The sequence below is a fragment of the Bipolaris sorokiniana genome, assembly GCF_000338995.1.
Source record: "Bipolaris sorokiniana ND90Pr unplaced genomic scaffold COCSAscaffold_2, whole genome shotgun sequence".
Taxonomy (NCBI): domain Eukaryota; kingdom Fungi; phylum Ascomycota; class Dothideomycetes; order Pleosporales; family Pleosporaceae; genus Bipolaris; species Bipolaris sorokiniana.
In genome coordinates, this window is record NW_006911896.1 from 355182 (window position 1) to 372509 (window position 17328).

The 17328-nt window shown below is 51.1% G+C and overlaps 5 protein-coding genes across 5 annotated transcripts; 3 read left to right on the forward strand and 2 right to left on the reverse strand.

The window, feature by feature from the left end:
• Positions 1 to 55: 55 nt before the first annotated feature.
• Positions 56 to 6702, reverse strand: COCSADRAFT_107963 (uncharacterized protein). The gene is made up of 4 exons (XM_007697541.1): positions 6597 to 6702; positions 5853 to 6434; positions 396 to 5796; positions 56 to 324 (listed from the first exon to the last, which is right to left on the reverse strand). The coding sequence occupies exons 2-4, from the start codon at positions 6287 to 6289 to the stop codon at positions 262 to 264; spliced, it is 5901 nt and encodes a 1966-aa protein (XP_007695731.1). The 5' UTR covers positions 6290 to 6434; positions 6597 to 6702; the 3' UTR covers positions 56 to 261.
• A 1225-nt stretch (positions 6703 to 7927) lies between these two features.
• Positions 7928 to 10050, reverse strand: COCSADRAFT_32964 (uncharacterized protein). Its single transcript, XM_007697230.1, has 2 exons — positions 9813 to 10050; positions 7928 to 9631 (listed from the first exon to the last, which is right to left on the reverse strand). The coding sequence occupies exons 1-2, from the start codon at positions 9951 to 9953 to the stop codon at positions 8240 to 8242; spliced, it is 1533 nt and encodes a 510-aa protein (XP_007695420.1). The 5' UTR covers positions 9954 to 10050; the 3' UTR covers positions 7928 to 8239.
• Positions 10051 to 10397: 347 nt separating this feature from the next.
• Positions 10398 to 11587, forward strand: COCSADRAFT_80720 (uncharacterized protein; the record flags this gene model as incomplete). The annotated part of the gene is made up of 3 exons (XM_007697542.1): positions 10398 to 10619; positions 10682 to 10941; positions 10990 to 11587. 3 exons carry the CDS (start codon positions 10398 to 10400, stop codon positions 11585 to 11587), a joined length of 1080 nt encoding a protein of 359 aa, XP_007695732.1.
• A 322-nt stretch (positions 11588 to 11909) lies between these two features.
• On the forward strand, positions 11910 to 13642 carry COCSADRAFT_267667 (uncharacterized protein). The gene is made up of 2 exons (XM_007697543.1): positions 11910 to 13138; positions 13195 to 13642. The coding sequence occupies exons 1-2, from the start codon at positions 12232 to 12234 to the stop codon at positions 13293 to 13295; spliced, it is 1008 nt and encodes a 335-aa protein (XP_007695733.1). The 5' UTR covers positions 11910 to 12231; the 3' UTR covers positions 13296 to 13642.
• A 431-nt stretch (positions 13643 to 14073) lies between these two features.
• On the forward strand, positions 14074 to 16146 carry COCSADRAFT_80386 (uncharacterized protein; the record flags this gene model as incomplete). Its single annotated transcript, XM_007697544.1, has 2 exons — positions 14074 to 15354; positions 15463 to 16146. Coding segments are annotated over 2 exons (1965 nt in total), but the record flags the coding sequence as incomplete, so codon positions are not given.
• Between the last annotated feature and the right edge of the window lie 1182 nt (positions 16147 to 17328).

Sequence of the window (17328 nt, forward strand, 5' to 3'; positions counted from 1 at the left end):
GGGCGGAATGCTAAAGAATTGGTCTCTTCGTCCGTGACGCATGAGTAAGCAGCAGGTACAGTCATAAGTGTATCGTTTTGATGTATAAGCACGGAACTATGGAGAATAGCATATTCTCCACATAGCGCCATGCACTCATGACCCTGTCATATCATTCATAGCTATGCTCCTCTCTGTTATTGGCTATAGTACATGACTCTCCCCTCTCCCCAAATTCCCGTGAATGCCGCCCATCCTGGTTCTCGAATGCCTGTTTTACATCTAAGCAAAATAACTCTTCCACAGTACACCCTCCAGATCCTCCAACTGCTCTTGCTCGAACGCCTATTTTTACTGTTAGCATCTGCTTCGTATCGAGATACACTCATGGGTCTACTGGGGATTAAGATACATACCTTAACATCCACATGCCAGGTATCTTGCCTGGTCTTTTTGAAGTCTGCAAGAATAGTCTTGACACTCTTGCCCACCATACCAGGATCAGCTGCTGCCTTTCTTGCAAGTGTAGCCAACACTTCCGGTAACCAGGTTGGCGGAGGGCTTTGGTAAGGGAATGCTTGAATGAGCGCACCTAGGCCCAATACAGCAGCATGGCGAATGAGTACAAGCTTGCCTTGCTCAGTCGTCGGCGTGCCTGGAATGCGCTTCTTTGGTAGTGGATTCTTGGCAAGCTGCTTGGTGAACCGCTCGTTAAGCGTTGAGACTTGACGATCACGGAATGCAATCGGCGAGCAGCGGATCATACCAGACAAGGTAGTAGCTGCGCCCATACGCACCTCTAGCTGAGAGTCTGACAGCATAGCAGAGACGCAGTCGAACATGCTCTGCTGCTGCTCTTCGCTCATCAAGAACAACCGACGGAAGTATATAACCTGGATATTGATCAAGATCCTGAGACGCTGATGCCAGCTGGTTGCATTGCGTCCAATCCGAATTAGCGCAGCAATGAATTCCGAATCCTCGCCCTCACGATGGGGGATGTTTGGCAGATGCCGGAAAACGTGGTAGGCGAGAGATTGCAATTCGGGATCCTCTTTAATGTCCATCATATGGAGTAGTTGCTCCATGAACACATCCGGGAAGAAGCTGACGAGTGATGTGCACTCATACGAAGAAAGAGTGGTGTCGAGCCAGAGCAAGACTGTTTTGCCACCAGACGTGTAGGAAGAAGGTGTTTGCTGCCCTGCAGGACGCTCCTGGCGCCATACTTCAAGTCGGTCAAAGACATCGACGATGGTCTTTTTGAACTCCTCCGTAGGTTGATAAGGTCGGACTCCGATTGATGAAGCCTCTTTCTGTGCTTTCATAAGCGTACCGACATCTTTATATGATTCGTGGTAACGCGTCCTGAAGATGCTTGCGATAGTCTGGCCCATAGCCTCACGCACGCCCTTGTACGGATGGTCGAGATGCTTCATGAAGTCTTCCAAAATTGGCTTCTCCAACCGGAAATGCCAACCAGCATCACAGATGCACTGAGTAAGTAGATGGATCTTTGAGCTCTCTTTGAAAGCAGCATTGGAATCCATATCGAGACGGAAGCTGGCCAACCAGTCGACAAGCGGCCATCCACGTCGAGGATCTTTGGATTGCAACACGACATGCAGGAAGGTGGTCCAGTAGCCGGAATTTTCTGGCGTCAGACCGTCCTGGAAGATGCCGCGGACAATAGGAAAGACATATTCCCACACCGCTTCCCGTTGATCGGCTTTGAGATCTGGTGCACATGAAAGCAATGCAGCCATGATCTCAGCAGTCGCGCGGTGTTGATGCTTATCACTGCCATCGGCATATACTGACTGGGTCAGATCCTTGATGTCTTCAAATGTAGCTTCTGTCAGGCCACAGAACACAAGATCGAACGAATGGGTTAACACCATTGCACTTGACATGCGGAAACGATCAGCGCTGTTGTCGCGTGGCTCCTGCTTCATGAAAGCGAAATAGTTGGAGAACCAAGATCGCGTAAGATGCTTCGCGATCTTCTGGCGAACCCCATTTTCAACCTCGTCATATGACAGCTGCGGAGCATTTGGCTTGAACGCAGTCATACTCTTGGTCCACACCAGCCATCCAGGATAATCGAAGTCGATGTAATACTTGGCTTCCGGCTGAGCAAATGCCGCCAAGTACTCTGCCGTCCAGTTAGGATCTTCTGGCTTTGTCTCCACCGAAATCTTGTCTGGCAGATCTTCTTCGTTCAACAGATATTTCTCATAGTCGTGACCCGTGATGGCACGTGTCTGGATGACTGAGTAGAGGCCGATGAGGGCTCCAGCATACAAACCCCGGAGACTAGGATGTTGGTCAATGGATCCCTTGGTGACAAGGTCGATCATCTCGTCGGATGCAACAGTGTCGTAACGCATGCCTAGATTGACGATAATGGCCGCAGTCCTGCTAACCTTCTTCCAATGCTCAGTGTTAGCAATCTCCACAAGCTCCTTGGATAGCTCAGATTTCTTGTCTTCGATACGAGCTCGCTTCTTCTTGATGTAGTCTCGCCGCTTGGTGACTTTGGTATGTACACTGTCACCCTCACTAGAGTCAATGGCATACGCAATAGACTCCACTACCTCTTTGGGCAGAATAACCATGCGTTCCATTGCTTTACCCATGTCCATGATTTGGAAAGTGGCATTGGTGGCAAGCTTTTGCACCGAAGGCTTGTCGGCACCAGTAACTTCGATGAAGGCCTTGATCAATTTGGGAGTAAATCGCCAGTCTCGACTAATTGTCTTTGCCAAACTGCCAAACAGAAGAGCGAACATGGCACCCTTGATGCGAGGGTAATCACTCTCAGCGACAGCCTTGACAAAAGCGTCTAGTAAGGATGGAATGACAAGCGGCCTAGCGCCAAGCACGCACTTAACGGCTGATTCATTGGCGGTCTGCGCAGTACGTCGAATCTCAGTGTAGAGGGAGATGCTAGATTCGGCAAGATCTAGTAACAGAGTCATGTCGAGATCTGTTTTTGGTCGCGGGTTGGCGTTGTGTCTCAAACGCTGCAGGTGATAGACGTTTGCACGCCGGACTAGCAGAGGTCTTGGATACTGCTTGCGCAGTCCACTAAATCTAAAAGGTCGCTCGTCGTTCTCCAAAAGTCTTGAAATCCGATCAAGCACATGAGCAGATCGCTCAATACCAACATCGATGAACCATGAGCGATAGGCATTGTACAACGAGTTGAAGCAAGGCACATCATCGGGTTGCTTCTCAATCAAAAACTGGTGTACGCTGTGAAGCATCTCACCAACCTGCCTACGTAAGTCGTGGACAAGTGTGTAATTTTTGTCACCACGACGGAGCGGATAACCAGCTTCGTACTGAAAGGTAGGCTTCACCTCTTCGTCTTCAGCTTCGCCAAGACCAGCATCGTCGTCGATGCCTTCTGTGTCCATTGCGTCTAAATCTGAGCCATCGTCTAATGCATTGTTGCCATCTACGACCTGGTCGTGCCGAACATCAAACAAGACTGAGATACCAGAAATGATCAGTCGCAACAGAACAAGATTGCGAGATACTTCATCAGACCAATCTTTTCCAGTGCCTTCGCGTTTGATTGGAGAGTCCGGCTGTGTGAGGGCATGAAGTGCCTTCATGGCGTTGTTAGCATGAGTTTCGAAAAGCTTGATAGCGAAGTCTATCTCTTCTGAGCTGGGGGTGTGCCACTTGATATCCAGCTTCTTGACATCAACCTGTCTACCCCACGACTCTGTTGACAAGCCCTGCTCAAGCTCATCTTGCTCATAAATGGAGTAGTCGATGGTGTATGTGCAAGTAAGGTTGAGCAGCAAGTGATGGATGAAGTTGGAAACATGTACGGTAGGTGTGCCACGACACTTCTGCTGCATGTATTCTGCAATCTCAAACAGCTCATCCTTCCACTCAAGAACTGCGTCGCCAACATGGACAACACACATGCTAAGAATGCAGAGATTCCAAACAAGTGCACGATCACGTGGAAGCACTTCTGCACCTGTAGTTCGCGTCGAGCCAGCACCGATTTCATCAATCTCAGTGCGGATACCTGCAAGAAGATGTGGCAAAAGGCGCTTGAGGGCTTTCTCAGGGTTGATCTTAACAAGACTGTTGCAGATGAACGCAATGGCGTCTTTTGCTTGATGAACCACGTGGTTCGTGATGAAGTTGGCAATCTTATCAAGGGCGATATCGTACAACTCGGGAGAGAGCGCAGCAAGAAGTGGCGTGAAAGCCGCTGGAAGTTGGTTGACCACATATTCCTCAGGAGAACCACTGCGGACCCTAGATGCATCTGGCAAATTCTCCAATAGCGTGAAAACACGACCAAGGAATGTGATGAGGAACTCATTGAGTCCGGTCGTGGATGATCGTAGAATCATAGCCTCGTCTTGATCACTGAGTTCTTCATCGTAATTAATCTCGATGTTACCATTGGCATTTTCCAGTCGATCAACCTGCGCTGTGATCCATTCCACAGCCAGGCCGGTGTCACCACCGGCGTCATCTGAAGGCGTAGTTGCTCCGTCTCTAGTTGTTTCCTCGTTTGACGCCTTCTTTGCTTTTGTAAGATCCTGGAACGGAATGAGGTAGCATACACCCTGAATATATTGCAAGGTATGCAGCGTCTTTTCCAGGTCGTTGGCGTCAATACCAGGTAGCGCAAGCCCAAGCACCGACGTAACGTGACACCGGAAGCCTTTTGTCTTGGCCATGACCTTTGAAAGCATGTGCAACGCACGAATAGACGAGATTGTGCGATGTACCTCGACGAGCCCCTGCATTGCAGGGTAAATCCGCTGCAATGCACCTGGAAGAATCAGGTTGGGCTCGAGATACGCCAGACTCTGTAAAGTGGACAAGGCGTACTGCACTGCCTTGTCGCTTTTAGAGAAGATGCCCATGAACGTGACCTCGCGTAGGCAGAGCACAAAGCGTCGCTTGACTGCATCATTGAGTCGTCTTTCTTCTGGCACATCCATCTCACCGCTATGCTCTCGGTTCCAACGCAGTACAAAGATATCTGCCAGGTAGTACACAAACTGTGCTAACGGCCTAGTCCAGCTCCCAGAGTTGGAAGGGTGGAAAAAGGTTTCTACCGCTTGGACTAGACCCTCTAGCTTGGTAAGTGTGGAGTCTGGATGTTCAGCGGATGCAGGTGACAACGACATGGCGATGATGCGAGCAATGTGGTGTGTAGACGGGTGTTTGCGCGGGTCGCGATCTAGCATCACAGCTAACCCCGCCCCAAGATCGACAGAACTGCTGTACGGGGATGTTGCTTGACCAACTGGGATCTCAAGCAACCGCAGAATCGCTGTGAATATCTGGGACGATTGCTCTCCTGTGAAGATGCCGTACTGCGAAAAGGGGACATGCGGCGCTGTCAGGTTGTCCCGCGCCAACCTCGACAGGGTGTCGATATAGTGTGCATCAAAGAGTCGCGATCGGTTTACTAGTGACCACAAGTGGAAAAATGTGGGAAGATACTCTTGCGGTAGCAGGTGCTTCATGTCCTCTGGCGCTGGATGGGTTGGGAGCAGCAGATTGAGCAGCCCCACAACGACGAATGCATTCTCACTAAAAGACGTGCTGAAGAAGGGCAGAAGCTCTTCTAGCATGGCTGGTATATCCTTGGGATCGAAGTATGACTGCGCAAAAGTGCACATCTTAGTCAGGGTGCGGATGTTCCGCTTCACGTTGGGCGGGTGCGAGCCTCCCGACTCTGAGGGCAGCACAAACATCTTCAACTCTCTATACAACGGCCGCCAATCGAGTATCAGGTCGATGCCAGGTCGGAGGTAGTGCTTACGCCTGTCAAGCTGTCAGTGTCGACTCATCACCCAAACTCCAGCTTCAGCTTCACCTACTTAGTCAAGACCATGAACATGCTTGCAAAGCGCTCGGCCACCAAATAGTCTAGGCCGGGGGCCAACGCCAGCTCATAGTAAAGATTTACCAGCTTCACCCGCGTGCTGCGGGGAAGATCGAACTTGAGTGATAGCCAGCCCCGAATCTCGCGTGTCCAGTGTACTGCGCCCGGCGCAAAGTCGCCCGCTGAGACGGCAATATAGAGGTGCTTCAAGCATGTGTTCAGACTCTCCTCACGATCACTCTGATCTTCTGTCTGGTATGGAAGGTATTCAAAGTATGGAAATGTCCGTGGGCGACGCCTGTCGTCAGCCCCGTTAACGGTGCCGTTGGCCTGTCGCCAGTCGCCACCAGGAGAAGTGGCACGAGATGTATCAGGACCAGATCCGGTGTCGAGGGCGCTCATGAGCTGCGATATGCGTTCGCTTACGGCCATGGTGCCGGTTGGTAGCAAGGGGCGTGAGGGTGTCTATGTGTGGCCGGGGTATGGCTAGGGCGCGGTGGGGAAGGTGTTGAGATGTAGGATCATTAATGTCGAGCTAGCAATGCGCAATCAACAAGAGCCAAGGCTTGTTTGTTCGCTTTGAATGGAAAAAGTAAGCAAATGATTGACCAAGTGGAGGGCAAGCGGTGATCGGCTGGGGCAGTGAAGTGTATATGTATAATAGAGTGAGCACCACCAAGCGCATCATCCAAGGCGGCGGCGGGGCTGAGGGTCGAATTGAGAGATGCACGCGACTTACAGAACGATTGCGTTGTATGGGATCCAGGTTCCGATGTTGCGGGGATATGCTGGTGGAGATGAGCTCAGCCGGGGTGCAATGATTGACAGAGTGAGGTGGTTCATGTGGGTAGCCGGCGCCTCGTCCCTATGACATGTACTAATGCTAAGGTGCTGGAAGCTTTGGCCAGGCGATGTAGCAGCAAGCCAGCCAGTCAGGCCTAGACGAATGAGGCTTTGAGTGCACACCACAAAGACAAGACGGGCTGCACTGCTTCGTGGGCACAGCTGGTGAGAGGTAGTATTAGTAATAATTGATTGCATACGAGCCGACTGCGCTATACGAAGATATATATCGTCGGACCTCCGCCAGGCATTCACGAGACGCGCAACGCTGAGGTTGCCACATAGTAAGCAACTTACCCCCCATCCCATTTCCAGTATTTCCTAGCACTTGCCTCGTGACTGTTCTGGTCACCATAATTAAGGCCATGTCTGTCCTGTATCTCATCCATGTTCCCGTTTCATTGCGTTTTCGTCCGCATGCACAAACATGGTTGTGGCACGACACGCGACACATCTATCTGCTGTCCTCGACGAGCCTTCTCTCCCGGCATTTTCTTAGCTTGAACCAGCTGTATGTTGATCATCAACAAGCCTTGGCCCTCTTTATTCCTTCTACCAAGTAGACTGGTTAGTTGACGTGTCTCAGAAACCATGAGTTCGTACTACGACGTCGATGCCATCCTTACAGATGCCCAGAAGGTGCCCTGTACCTTTGAGCTTACCGTTCCTGGTCTCGGCTATCTCGAGGGCAACATGAACGGCGACATGAAGCAAGGCTCAAAAGTCGAACTTCCCTTATGGCTAGGCGAGATGCTTGCACTAAGGTAAACTGATCTTTGTGTTTTTCCAACAGCCATGTATTTACATTATCTACAGCCAGAGTCTAAACACTTCCTCTCTTGTCACTATCGATCCTCCCTCGGCCCTCTCTCCACGCGTCTTGAACGCACTCAAAGCTGACCCACGCACCGTCGATCTGCGTGCTTTGGCTCCGCACTTTTATAATCTCGGAGCACGCATCCTCGAGCTGTTCGAGGAGGAAGAGATGATCGAGGTACTGAGCGATGTGAGTATTGTACCAAGCCTTCCAGCATCTAGTTAGAGTTAACCCCCACAGACCTTCAAGGCCAGGGCTGCTTTAATAGCTGATCAAGCCCATAACCCACGGGGTGCATTGGGTGAAGGCGCCGACTTTATGCGGGGCCTAGATGAGAATGAACGGCAGCGTGAGTATCCACCAATCAACTTCGGAATCTTGCAGCTGATGCCGACAAAGTGTTCCGTGCGGCACACGACAGCGCAAAAGGCGTGCGCACCTGGATGACAGATCTGAAGAAGAAATAAGCAGGGCCACCGGGGACTAGTCAGCAGGGCAACCGACGTCGATTCAGAATCAAGCTTGGGCAGACCAGAGCGAGACTGCATAGCATAGTGGCAATGATCAATGAAAGCGCAGAGAAGAAAAAGCATGACTTCGGAAGGCTGATAGTGACACACAATTGCGAGGCAAGCAGTCATGGAAGCCTACCTTCTGATTATAATACAATACCTCAAATCAACCAGCCAGTGAATTCAAATTTCGCTTTCGTTGCTTCAATCTTACCGCATCGTTGCACCAAGGTTACTGTTTTGTAACAACAGAGCCAGCTGGTCTGGCGGATACCCTAGGAACACTGGCCCATTGAATATCATTTGGGGTATCAGCCGTTGGCCTCCAGTCTCCCCATTCTGCACTGGGGGTTGTCTCTGTGGCAGGGGCTCTGCGGGTGGCGCCTGGGTATTTGCGACTCCGGGCGGCGATGACGGCGGCGGGACAGCTTGTGCTGATTGATGCTGTTCATGTGCTTGATTCATCATCGCTCGATGATCAAACGGACACTTTCCTGTACTTTGTGGCGTATCTTCCACTGGTCGGCCAGTGTCTAGCGGAAACTGTGGTGATGCAGTTGGGACGGAGCCAACTGACGACGAGCTCTCAGCATTGGTGTATTTCGCTGGAATCGATATGCCCCAAGGCCGACTTGGAGACTCGCCTACTCGGACTTCCTTTAGCGGACGGTCAAAGTGCGCTGTTCTAGTCTCGTCCATGGCATGGTCTTCTGGCTGTTCCTCAGGGGTTGGGGTACCATCATGAAGACTTGCTGAGACAGCTGTAGCCCAGTTTTGGACTTTGGTATCTGCTCTGGCGTTGACATTGTGATTAGGTTCAGTTTCCGGTTCTTCGTCTATAGCATCGTCAGGGTCCTCAGGCAGCCATGCCTGATGCTTTTGACCCAGGCCTTGAATCATATTGACTAAGTTGCCATACTTGCGATCCAGCTGTTCAATGCTATCCTGGTTACGCTGGAAACGTGTGATGCAAACTTCGTGGCTCCTGGGCAGCTCGTGCTTGTGTTTTTCAAAGTATTCTGCAACCTCTTCTGGGTTATGCTGGTCAAGGAAGCGGATGGGACAGACGGCAGCAGACCCAGATGCAGCTACCGAGGCAGTCATTGAGGCAGGTTTATTGCTACATATTTCGGCGCGGATAGGATCGGCGAACGAGGGTCGTTTGGACCTACGACCGCGCAGGCTGAGACGTGAGGTCGAGCTTCGCGGCGTAGCAAGAGGGCTGCCTCTACCACTCCCAGATGCGAAAGGGCAAGCCAGCTTACTGGGCGTTCCAGCAACTGTGAAATCTTTTTCAAGAGGTGAAGTAGCTCTATTACTCTGTGTCTCAAGTTGCGAGGTCGGTACATCAGCTGATGGGCCGCTCCATATCTTTACACTTGTAGTATTTTCAGGGGCACGCAGTTGAACAGCAGCCTCCTCGGCCTTCTGGATGACCAATGCCCGGCTCTTGCGCTCTACATCGTCGCTATTTGCTAATTGCTCCACCAAATTCACATGCATATGTGGTTGTTCGTCCCCAATTCGCTCGAGCTCTTGCAAAAAAGTAAGATGATCTTGCGACAGCGTGTCCGGCGCGAACCGCTTGAGTAGGTCGAGATACTGTGGAATGTCAGACTGGATCTTGCAGAATAATGTGTGCTTAAACGTGGAAGGAGGAAATCCGAAATCAGGTCATGCTGTGGTTGTTTTCTGTCAAAGCCGCGAGAGCAGCTGCAGGTCTAGAGCTAAAGTGTATCATCATGGAAGGAGGGGAGGAGGGCTGCTAGCAGCTGTCACATACCTGTTGCTTGGCCCACGAGAGCTTGCTTTCCACCTGTTTTTGCTGATCAAACAGCGCTTGGTATTCTCCACTCAAAGCCGCAAAGCCTTCAACCAGCTGCTCGGCAAGCATTGTGATGCTGAGCTGAGCCTCTTCAGCCATTCTGCCGTTAACACAAGGACGAAATGTGCGAAGATGATGTGTATAGAGATAGCAGAAGAGCCCGGCTTTGATGACGCGGCAACGAGGCTCGCGGCCAGGAAAAGTGAGAGATGGACGGAAGCTCGGCAAGGATTGCAGGGTCGGAAGCAGTGGCGCAGGCCGCACCGCGCTTAGTCATCACAACCAGCCACTCACCTCGCAGAGAAGCCCATGGTCAGATGCGTTGGGAGGCGCGTCAGGGCGCACTGCGCCTTGGACCTGTTACGTAGCGTCTCTTCTTGAACTGCAACTTTTATACGCCATGATACCCTAATTAGCACAAGAAGCGCCATTGTTTAGCGAAGCCTCTGAGCATCTCTGTTAGCATCCTCATCGCCCTGATTCGGCACTGCAATTCCAAAACCCCCTAAAGAACAGACGCCAAGCACCTCGACAATATTCACAATGGGGTCAATCCACGATTCCCGCATACACAAGTGGTTCGCAACCTCGCCTCCGGTCGCGTGGACAATCAGACAACTACGGGAGATCCTCATTGGGTCTCTCAAGCAGGGTCCAATCCCGCAACATGTGGCGTTTGTCATGGACGGGAACAGGCGGTTTGCACGCAATCACCACATTGAGACTGTAGAAGGGCACAATCTAGGGTTTGAATCGCTGGCTCGGGTACGATGAACCATGGAAAGGGAGCATTTCTTTTGCTGGTTATGATACTGACAACTAGCCAGATCCTCGAGGTGTGCTACAAGACCGGGGTGAAAGTGGTGACAATCTATGCGTTCAGTATTGAGAACTTCAAGCGTTCGAAGCATGAGGTGGATGCGCTCATGTCCATGGCTAAGGTGAAGCTGCAACAGCTAGCCGAGCATGGTGCTTTACTGGACCGCTACGGTGCATCCATTCGAGTCTTGGGTGAGCGCGAGCTTGTCAACCAAGATGTGCTTATGGCTGTAGACAAGGCCGTGGCCATGACCGCCCACAACAAGAAGTACACAACAACACCCAGTGCGAAGACGTCTGCTGACCCATTGAACAGAGCTGTCCTAAATGTCTGCTTTCCTTACACGTCGCGCCACGAAATTACGACCGCTGTCATGAAGACTGTCGAGACGTATAGCACCCCTATGCATAATCTGTCTACTTGGCCGAAACGCGCTTTTTCCGAATCGCACATTACGCAGCATATCCGGAAGCAAATGTTGGAGGAGGATGCAGAAAGCGCACTTGAACAAGCCGAGTCACGTCCAGTGTCGCCTTCGAAAGAAGCTGCTTCAGCGGAAGACGGGCGGTCTTCGTCGACCGCAACAGTCATTAATCCACCAGACAAGGATGAGTCGCAGACGGAACCTACATTCCTGGATCCTGAGTCGATTAGTGCCCAGACACTGAACGACAACATGATGACAGCCGACGCTCCACCGCTCGATTTGCTTATCCGCACTTCTGGTGTGCAGCGACTGAGCGACTTCATGCTGTGGCAGGCTCATGAGAATACATCCATTGTGTTTCTCAAATGTTTGTGGCCCGAGTTTGATCTTTGGCAATTCCTGCCCGTACTAGTGGAGTGGCAGTGGCAGCAGAAGAAGCTGCAAGAGGAGCAGCAGCGTATTCGTGGGCGGTCAAAGTCGGAGTAATACATACACCAGAGCAACAGTTGATTGGAGGTCGCGGTCGAAAGAGGCAGATCTAGACTTGAGCGCGCATCAAAGATACCCAGAATCAAGTATTCCATCCATCCCCTAATGCACTACAACAAGCCATCGCTTAGACTACCGGTCGATCTCGCCGGAGTGTGGCCCTCGAAGGCGTCGGCGGGATTTGTATAGTACTCCTAGTTTCGGCGGCAGGCCTGGCACGTGTATGTACACAGCTTTCAGCTGCTAATGTATGGCATACTAGTCTTTCATGGTCGGTGACCTAGCACACGACCTTTGGACCTGTCCGAAGCGCGCTAGCCAGTCCTAGCGCAAGGAAGCGAAACGTCATCCTACCCTACTGCCGCCCATGACAGCCGAGGAAGAAGCTATCAGCGTGCAAGCTGAGCAATGCCTTATATTGTGCGCACGCCAGGGCTTGGAGTGGGCGCCTAGCTGTCGTCACGTCCAGCTCATGTCAACGTTGTAGTGCTTACTAGTCCAAGTGACGCTGTTCTGTATCTGTTTGCTGGGCTTGGTGTTTGCGTGCTATATACTTACTACTTGCGTTACTTCTTATCAGCAACCATCTCGCTTCCATCACTCGCCGTTCCGTCTAATCGCACGCCATCGACTACAGCACCATGAACGCACCAACCATTCTCACCATACCTGTCGAGCTACGAGAGCTCATTTACGGGTTTCTCTTTGGTAGCTACACCATTCGACACGGCTTCAAACACCCAGGCCTTCCCAGCAGCAAAACGAACGCCTCTAGTCGCACATCACTACTTCTTACTTGTCGCCAGATCTACACCGAGGCCAGCCGTCATCTTCCGCTCAACTGCACCATTCACTTCCGCGGTACTGAGAACTTGCTCGAGACACTCCTCTCTATTGATCAGAGTGTGCTGACCCGCTTGCGCCACATTCGGGTTCGCGCGTATCCATTCCCCCTGTACACTGGAGAGACTACGCATTACTATCCTACCTACTATGCAGCAAATGCGTTTAATCTGCTGCCTGGTCTGTGTCTTGATACACTAGTTGTGGAAGATTGCTGGCATGGCTTTGGCATGTGCGATGGCTGGCGAGACGTTACAACTTATTTCGACATCGAAAGCCTCCTCAATAGCGACGCTTGGAAACAGCTTACCTACATAACACCTTGTACCGACTTCATCGCCTCGGGCTACGACCACCGGCACAAACGGTCAGCCCAGCCCGAAAACTGGGATGCGCTTATCAAGGAACGTGATGGAGTCGAGTACGGCGCCGAGGTCAAGATGTACATCGTTCCGTACGACCAGCAAGCAGCTACCGGCTGTGAAAAAACCGAGGACGGACAGACGATGCAGCCCTGGGCAGCAAAGCCAGGAGATAGAGTCAACGAGGACTGGCGGATCGCAGGACCGGAGCAAGATATGAAAGGCGAGGTCAGGATCCTGGCGAAGCGAGGTAAGCGGGCAAGAGTAGTACAATTGGGTCTCAGCGAAAAAAGAACTTGGAAAGAAATCAAAGGAACCACTGTTGGTGGCTTTGCCCCCGAAGGTGAGCAGGCTTCCAACCCCCACAAATACACTCAGCTGTAACTAACTTGTTTCAAGGATGGACGCCATACCACAACGACATGTCAGATGCAGTCGGATGGATATACGGTGGCTATGGGCGAAGGATGCAACTAGCAGACGCCGCTCTTCACAGTTGACTACATCGCTTCACTACGCAACCCGTCCACACACCATGGATGTCGGATGCATGAACTCAGGATTGAGTACTGTGCAGCGGTCGGCTGCAAAGTGCAAGATCCAGTACACCTGCATTCATTTATATAGGTTGCCGAGGTGCGTGGTAGCGCTGTCTTTGCAAGGCGGCTGAAGTATTTTGCGTGCTGTGCCGCATGGCATAGTGAGGCTATGTATTCGAATCGTGGCACACGGAAGATATGTGTCTGAGAAAGGTGGTACTGCATTATTGATTGTGCAGCATTTTGTAGTGTGAGCTCGAGATGGTTAGTTTGAGAGGCATGTAGGAATATTGCGCCGGACATGCCCACGGTGCATTGAGTGCTAAACCATTAGTCGTCATCGGCCGCTGCGCGACCGTGCCGCAAAGTTATGGGGCTCACTTCTGCACGTTCACCTTGCCGCGCAGCTGCTTTGTATTGAGCTAGGAGATTCCTATTTCGACGTGGTAGCCTGTCGCTTAACAGCTGTAAAGGGAGTCGCAATGAAAGTACAAGTAGGGGCGGCAGGCTACGGCTTTGTTTGTTCTCCAACGTTACACAGCGGTGCACATTGCTTGCTTGTACGCTTCACCTGTCATCTGGTTTCTGCAGTATTTCAGGCCTCTTATCATTTCCATGCGATAGTCGTCGGCTAATGAGCTGGTACCCGACAACATGGTAAGCCCACTTATGTATTCACATAACACGAGCAAGTATGTGCGCAGACTGAACACATCACTAGCGCCAACTATCACACATCATCTTAACACTTATTGCTGTTGACTCTAGGCTCTCACTTGCCCAGCAGTATCCACTTCCTATAACCTATGACACCATTCTCAAATCACCTGTGGACCCTAGCATCACCATCTCCTTCAAACAGCCTAGATCCGACATATGCTCTACAACCGCTGAAACGCAGAAGCAGTACTCGGGTTATGTCAATCTTCCTCCGTTTACGCTTGCACCCTTTCAGCAAAACTATTCAATCAATACCTTTTTCTGGTTTTTTGAGGCTCAAGACAGCCCAGAGACTGCACCATTGACAATATGGCTGAACGGTGGACCTGGGCAATCTAGCATGGTTGGCCTCTTTACTGAAGTAGGGCCATGCAAGGTTGTACAAGAGTCTAATGGCGGCTATACTACACAGCCCAGGCCCTGGGGTTGGGACCGCAGTTCCAACATACTCTTCATCGATCAGCCCACTCAGACTGGCTTCTCCTATGATGAGCGGGTGAATGCGTCTGTAGATTTCAGCAACGATGACCCTACCGGCTTGGATGCCCGCAAGCAACCATCGCCTCTTCCGACTGATATACCTGCCTGGCGCTTCAAAAATGGGACGTTCGCTTCTGGTCTTACCACAAACACAGAAGACTTGACTGCCATCGCCGCCAGATCGACCTGGCACTTCCTACAAGGTTTTCTCTCCGCTTTCCCTCAATACATTCCAGGAGTGCATCCTGATAGTGATGCTGTCGAGTTTGCTGCCATCAATTTATTTGCCGAGAGTTATGGGGGCATGTATGGCCCCATCTTTGCAGATTATTTTGAAGCACAGAACAAAGAAATAAAAGATGGAAAAGTACCAAGCGATGCATTGGAGATCCGTGTGGGTTCAGTAGGCATTGTAGATGGTGTCCTGGATGTTATTGCAACCACAACATCGGGTCTGGAATTCGCATACAACAACACATACGGTATCGAAGGCATCAACATTACGACCTACCAGAATGCAATAGCCGTGGTCAACGGAGAGATGGGCTGTAGGGATCTGATAACGCAATGTCGTGTGCTCGCGGCGAAAAATGACCCCAACAATCTCGGTACTGATGAGGACACTAACAAGCTTTGCGCAAGTGCTCTATTAACCTGCCAATTGGCTGTTTTGCCTGTCATGGCTATCGGTAGAAGTGTTTATGACGTGCGAGTGGAGCCTCAGGTCGTGCCGGCTGCCTCCTACATAGAATATCTGAATGATGCCAGAGTTCTACAGTCCATCGGCGCTTCAGTCAACTTCACCTCACATAGCATGACTGTTGAGAATGCTTTCAACTTCAGTAAGTCATATTATTTGAAAAGCTTCTCTAGAAAGAGAGCTTTGCTGACTATTGCTATAGACGGAGATGCTGCTCGTGGGACGCAGCTGGCCTCTTTGGCGCGTTTGCTCGCTCGTGGCATAAAGGTAGCCTTGATATACGGTGACGCAGATCTCCTAGGTAACTGGTACGGAGGCCAGAATGGATCCCTTGAGCTAGCTAGTCTTGTTCCAGGGTACGATACCGCCTTCCCAGCCGCTGGCTATGCCAATATCTTTGTCAATCCATCTTACATTGGCGGAGCTGTGCGTCAATATGGCAACCTTTCATTCTCTCGAATTTACGATGCTGGTCACCAGGTACCATACTACCAACCAGAAACCGCATTTGCTGTCTTCAGTCGGACTATTCAAGGTCGCGACATTAGCACGGGTCACGAGACTGACTTGTCTACGTTTGCAACCGAAGGACCCAACACTTCTGATCATAAGAATACGGTGCCGCCTCAGCCAGATTCAGCCTGCTGGATCAGAGACGCTGTTTATACTTGTACAGAAGAAGAACGGGCTGCTATTCGCCAGGGCAAGGGTACAGTTAAGGATGGCATATGGATGCCTTCAGAAAGCATTACAGCATTTGAGAAAACGTCGGGAAGTTCGTCACTACAACCAAGTTTCCCATTCCGCCTGTTTCGTCGCAGCACCCCTCCAGAAAAAGGGGGAAAGGGCAGGGGAAATACCCAGAGGGTCCTAATTGGGGGACTTTCTGCGGCGGTTGCATTGCTGTTGTGAGTGCTATTGCACCAACACCCTCTCAAATGCTATATAGATTAAGTCTTCACGCCTAGCCAAAACATCTTCTCCTGCACCAAAAACACCTTCATCATGAAAATCCCCACAACAACCCTAACCCCCCCAAAACTAAATACCACAATCACTAAAAACAAAAACCCACAATAGCGGCCTCCTCACCACCCTCTGCTGCAGCCGCTGCTTGCGCCGCCTTCACAACTCCAACAGCACCCCACATTCCCCTAGTGACAACGAAATGGGCCCCATAGTCTCTACCCAGCTGCACCACCAAGACGCAAATCCCCTCCTCAGCCCGCTCCACCGCCACCTCCCACTCCTAGAATCCATTCCCGAAGCGAGTCCGCGCCCCAGCGAAGACACGCGCCGCTCCCAGGAAAAGAAAACAGCGCCACATCCCTTGCGTAAGTATGCGGCGCAGAATGCTATTCCGTGTGGTGATGGTAGTGGTAGGCTGCAAACGGCAGTAGTAAAATGGGATACGACTCCGGTGGGTGGTGTCGGGTCTCTTGGCGAGGGGAATATGTGAAGGATGAGGGAGGCTTGTGAGTGTTTGGTGTATGCTCCGCGGGAAGGGAAACAGTGAGTGTGGGCTTATTAGTTAGTTGTATTATCATCATAAAGAATGTCTGTTTGCGGTGATGAATGTGTCGTTGCATTTCTCTATCTGATGCGCATGATTACGTACGAGAGTACACACACACACAATTTATTTACGCCCGGCGGCCGAGCCGAAAGGGCTACTAACGCTAGTCTAACTACACTTTCTCTACTTAGTCTTGGTCTCCTTAGCCCATATGTCTTCTTTGGCCTGCTTCTTTATATAGCTTATCATCTAAGTCGAAGCCCTTACTTAACACCTTGGCATGCTTCTTCTCTATTTACTGCTATTCCTCGTCAGATGCTCGTGGGTTAGTGTTGCTGGTGGTAGACTGGCTTAGAGTCGGCATCTCCAAGAGATTCTCTAAGTGTTCAGCGTCCTATCTTCGGCGGCTGAAGCGGTGTCTACTTCTGTTGCACGAGGCTGCTAATAAGTTTACGTTAGTAGCTAAGGTTTACCTAGTGGTTAGTTAGATATTAGTTTGCATCGAGTCTCCGTGTTGCTATTGCGAATCGTATCGTCGCTCGCACTGCGTTCATATCTGGCGCCCATTTCGCGTCGTC

Coding starts and splice junctions, on each gene's coding strand:
- COCSADRAFT_107963 (XM_007697541.1), bottom strand. CDS start 6,289: ATGGCCGTAAGCGAACGCATATCGCAGCTCATGAGCGCCCTCGACACC. Junction 5,797..5,852: donor ATGTTCATGGTCTTGACTAA/GTAGGTGAAGCT, acceptor ACAGCTTGACAG/GCGTAAGCACTACCTCCGAC. Junction 325..395: donor CCTGGCATGTGGATGTTAAG/GTATGTATCTTA, acceptor CAGTAAAAATAG/GCGTTCGAGCAAGAGCAGTT.
- COCSADRAFT_32964 (XM_007697230.1), bottom strand. CDS start 9,953: ATGGCTGAAGAGGCTCAGCTCAGCATCACAATGCTTGCCGAGCAGCTG. Junction 9,632..9,812: donor TCTCGTGGGCCAAGCAACAG/GTATGTGACAGC, acceptor GACATTCCACAG/TATCTCGACCTACTCAAGCG.
- COCSADRAFT_267667 (XM_007697543.1), top strand. CDS start 12,232: ATGAACGCACCAACCATTCTCACCATACCTGTCGAGCTACGAGAGCTC. Junction 13,139..13,194: donor TGGTGGCTTTGCCCCCGAAG/GTGAGCAGGCTT, acceptor ACTTGTTTCAAG/GATGGACGCCATACCACAAC.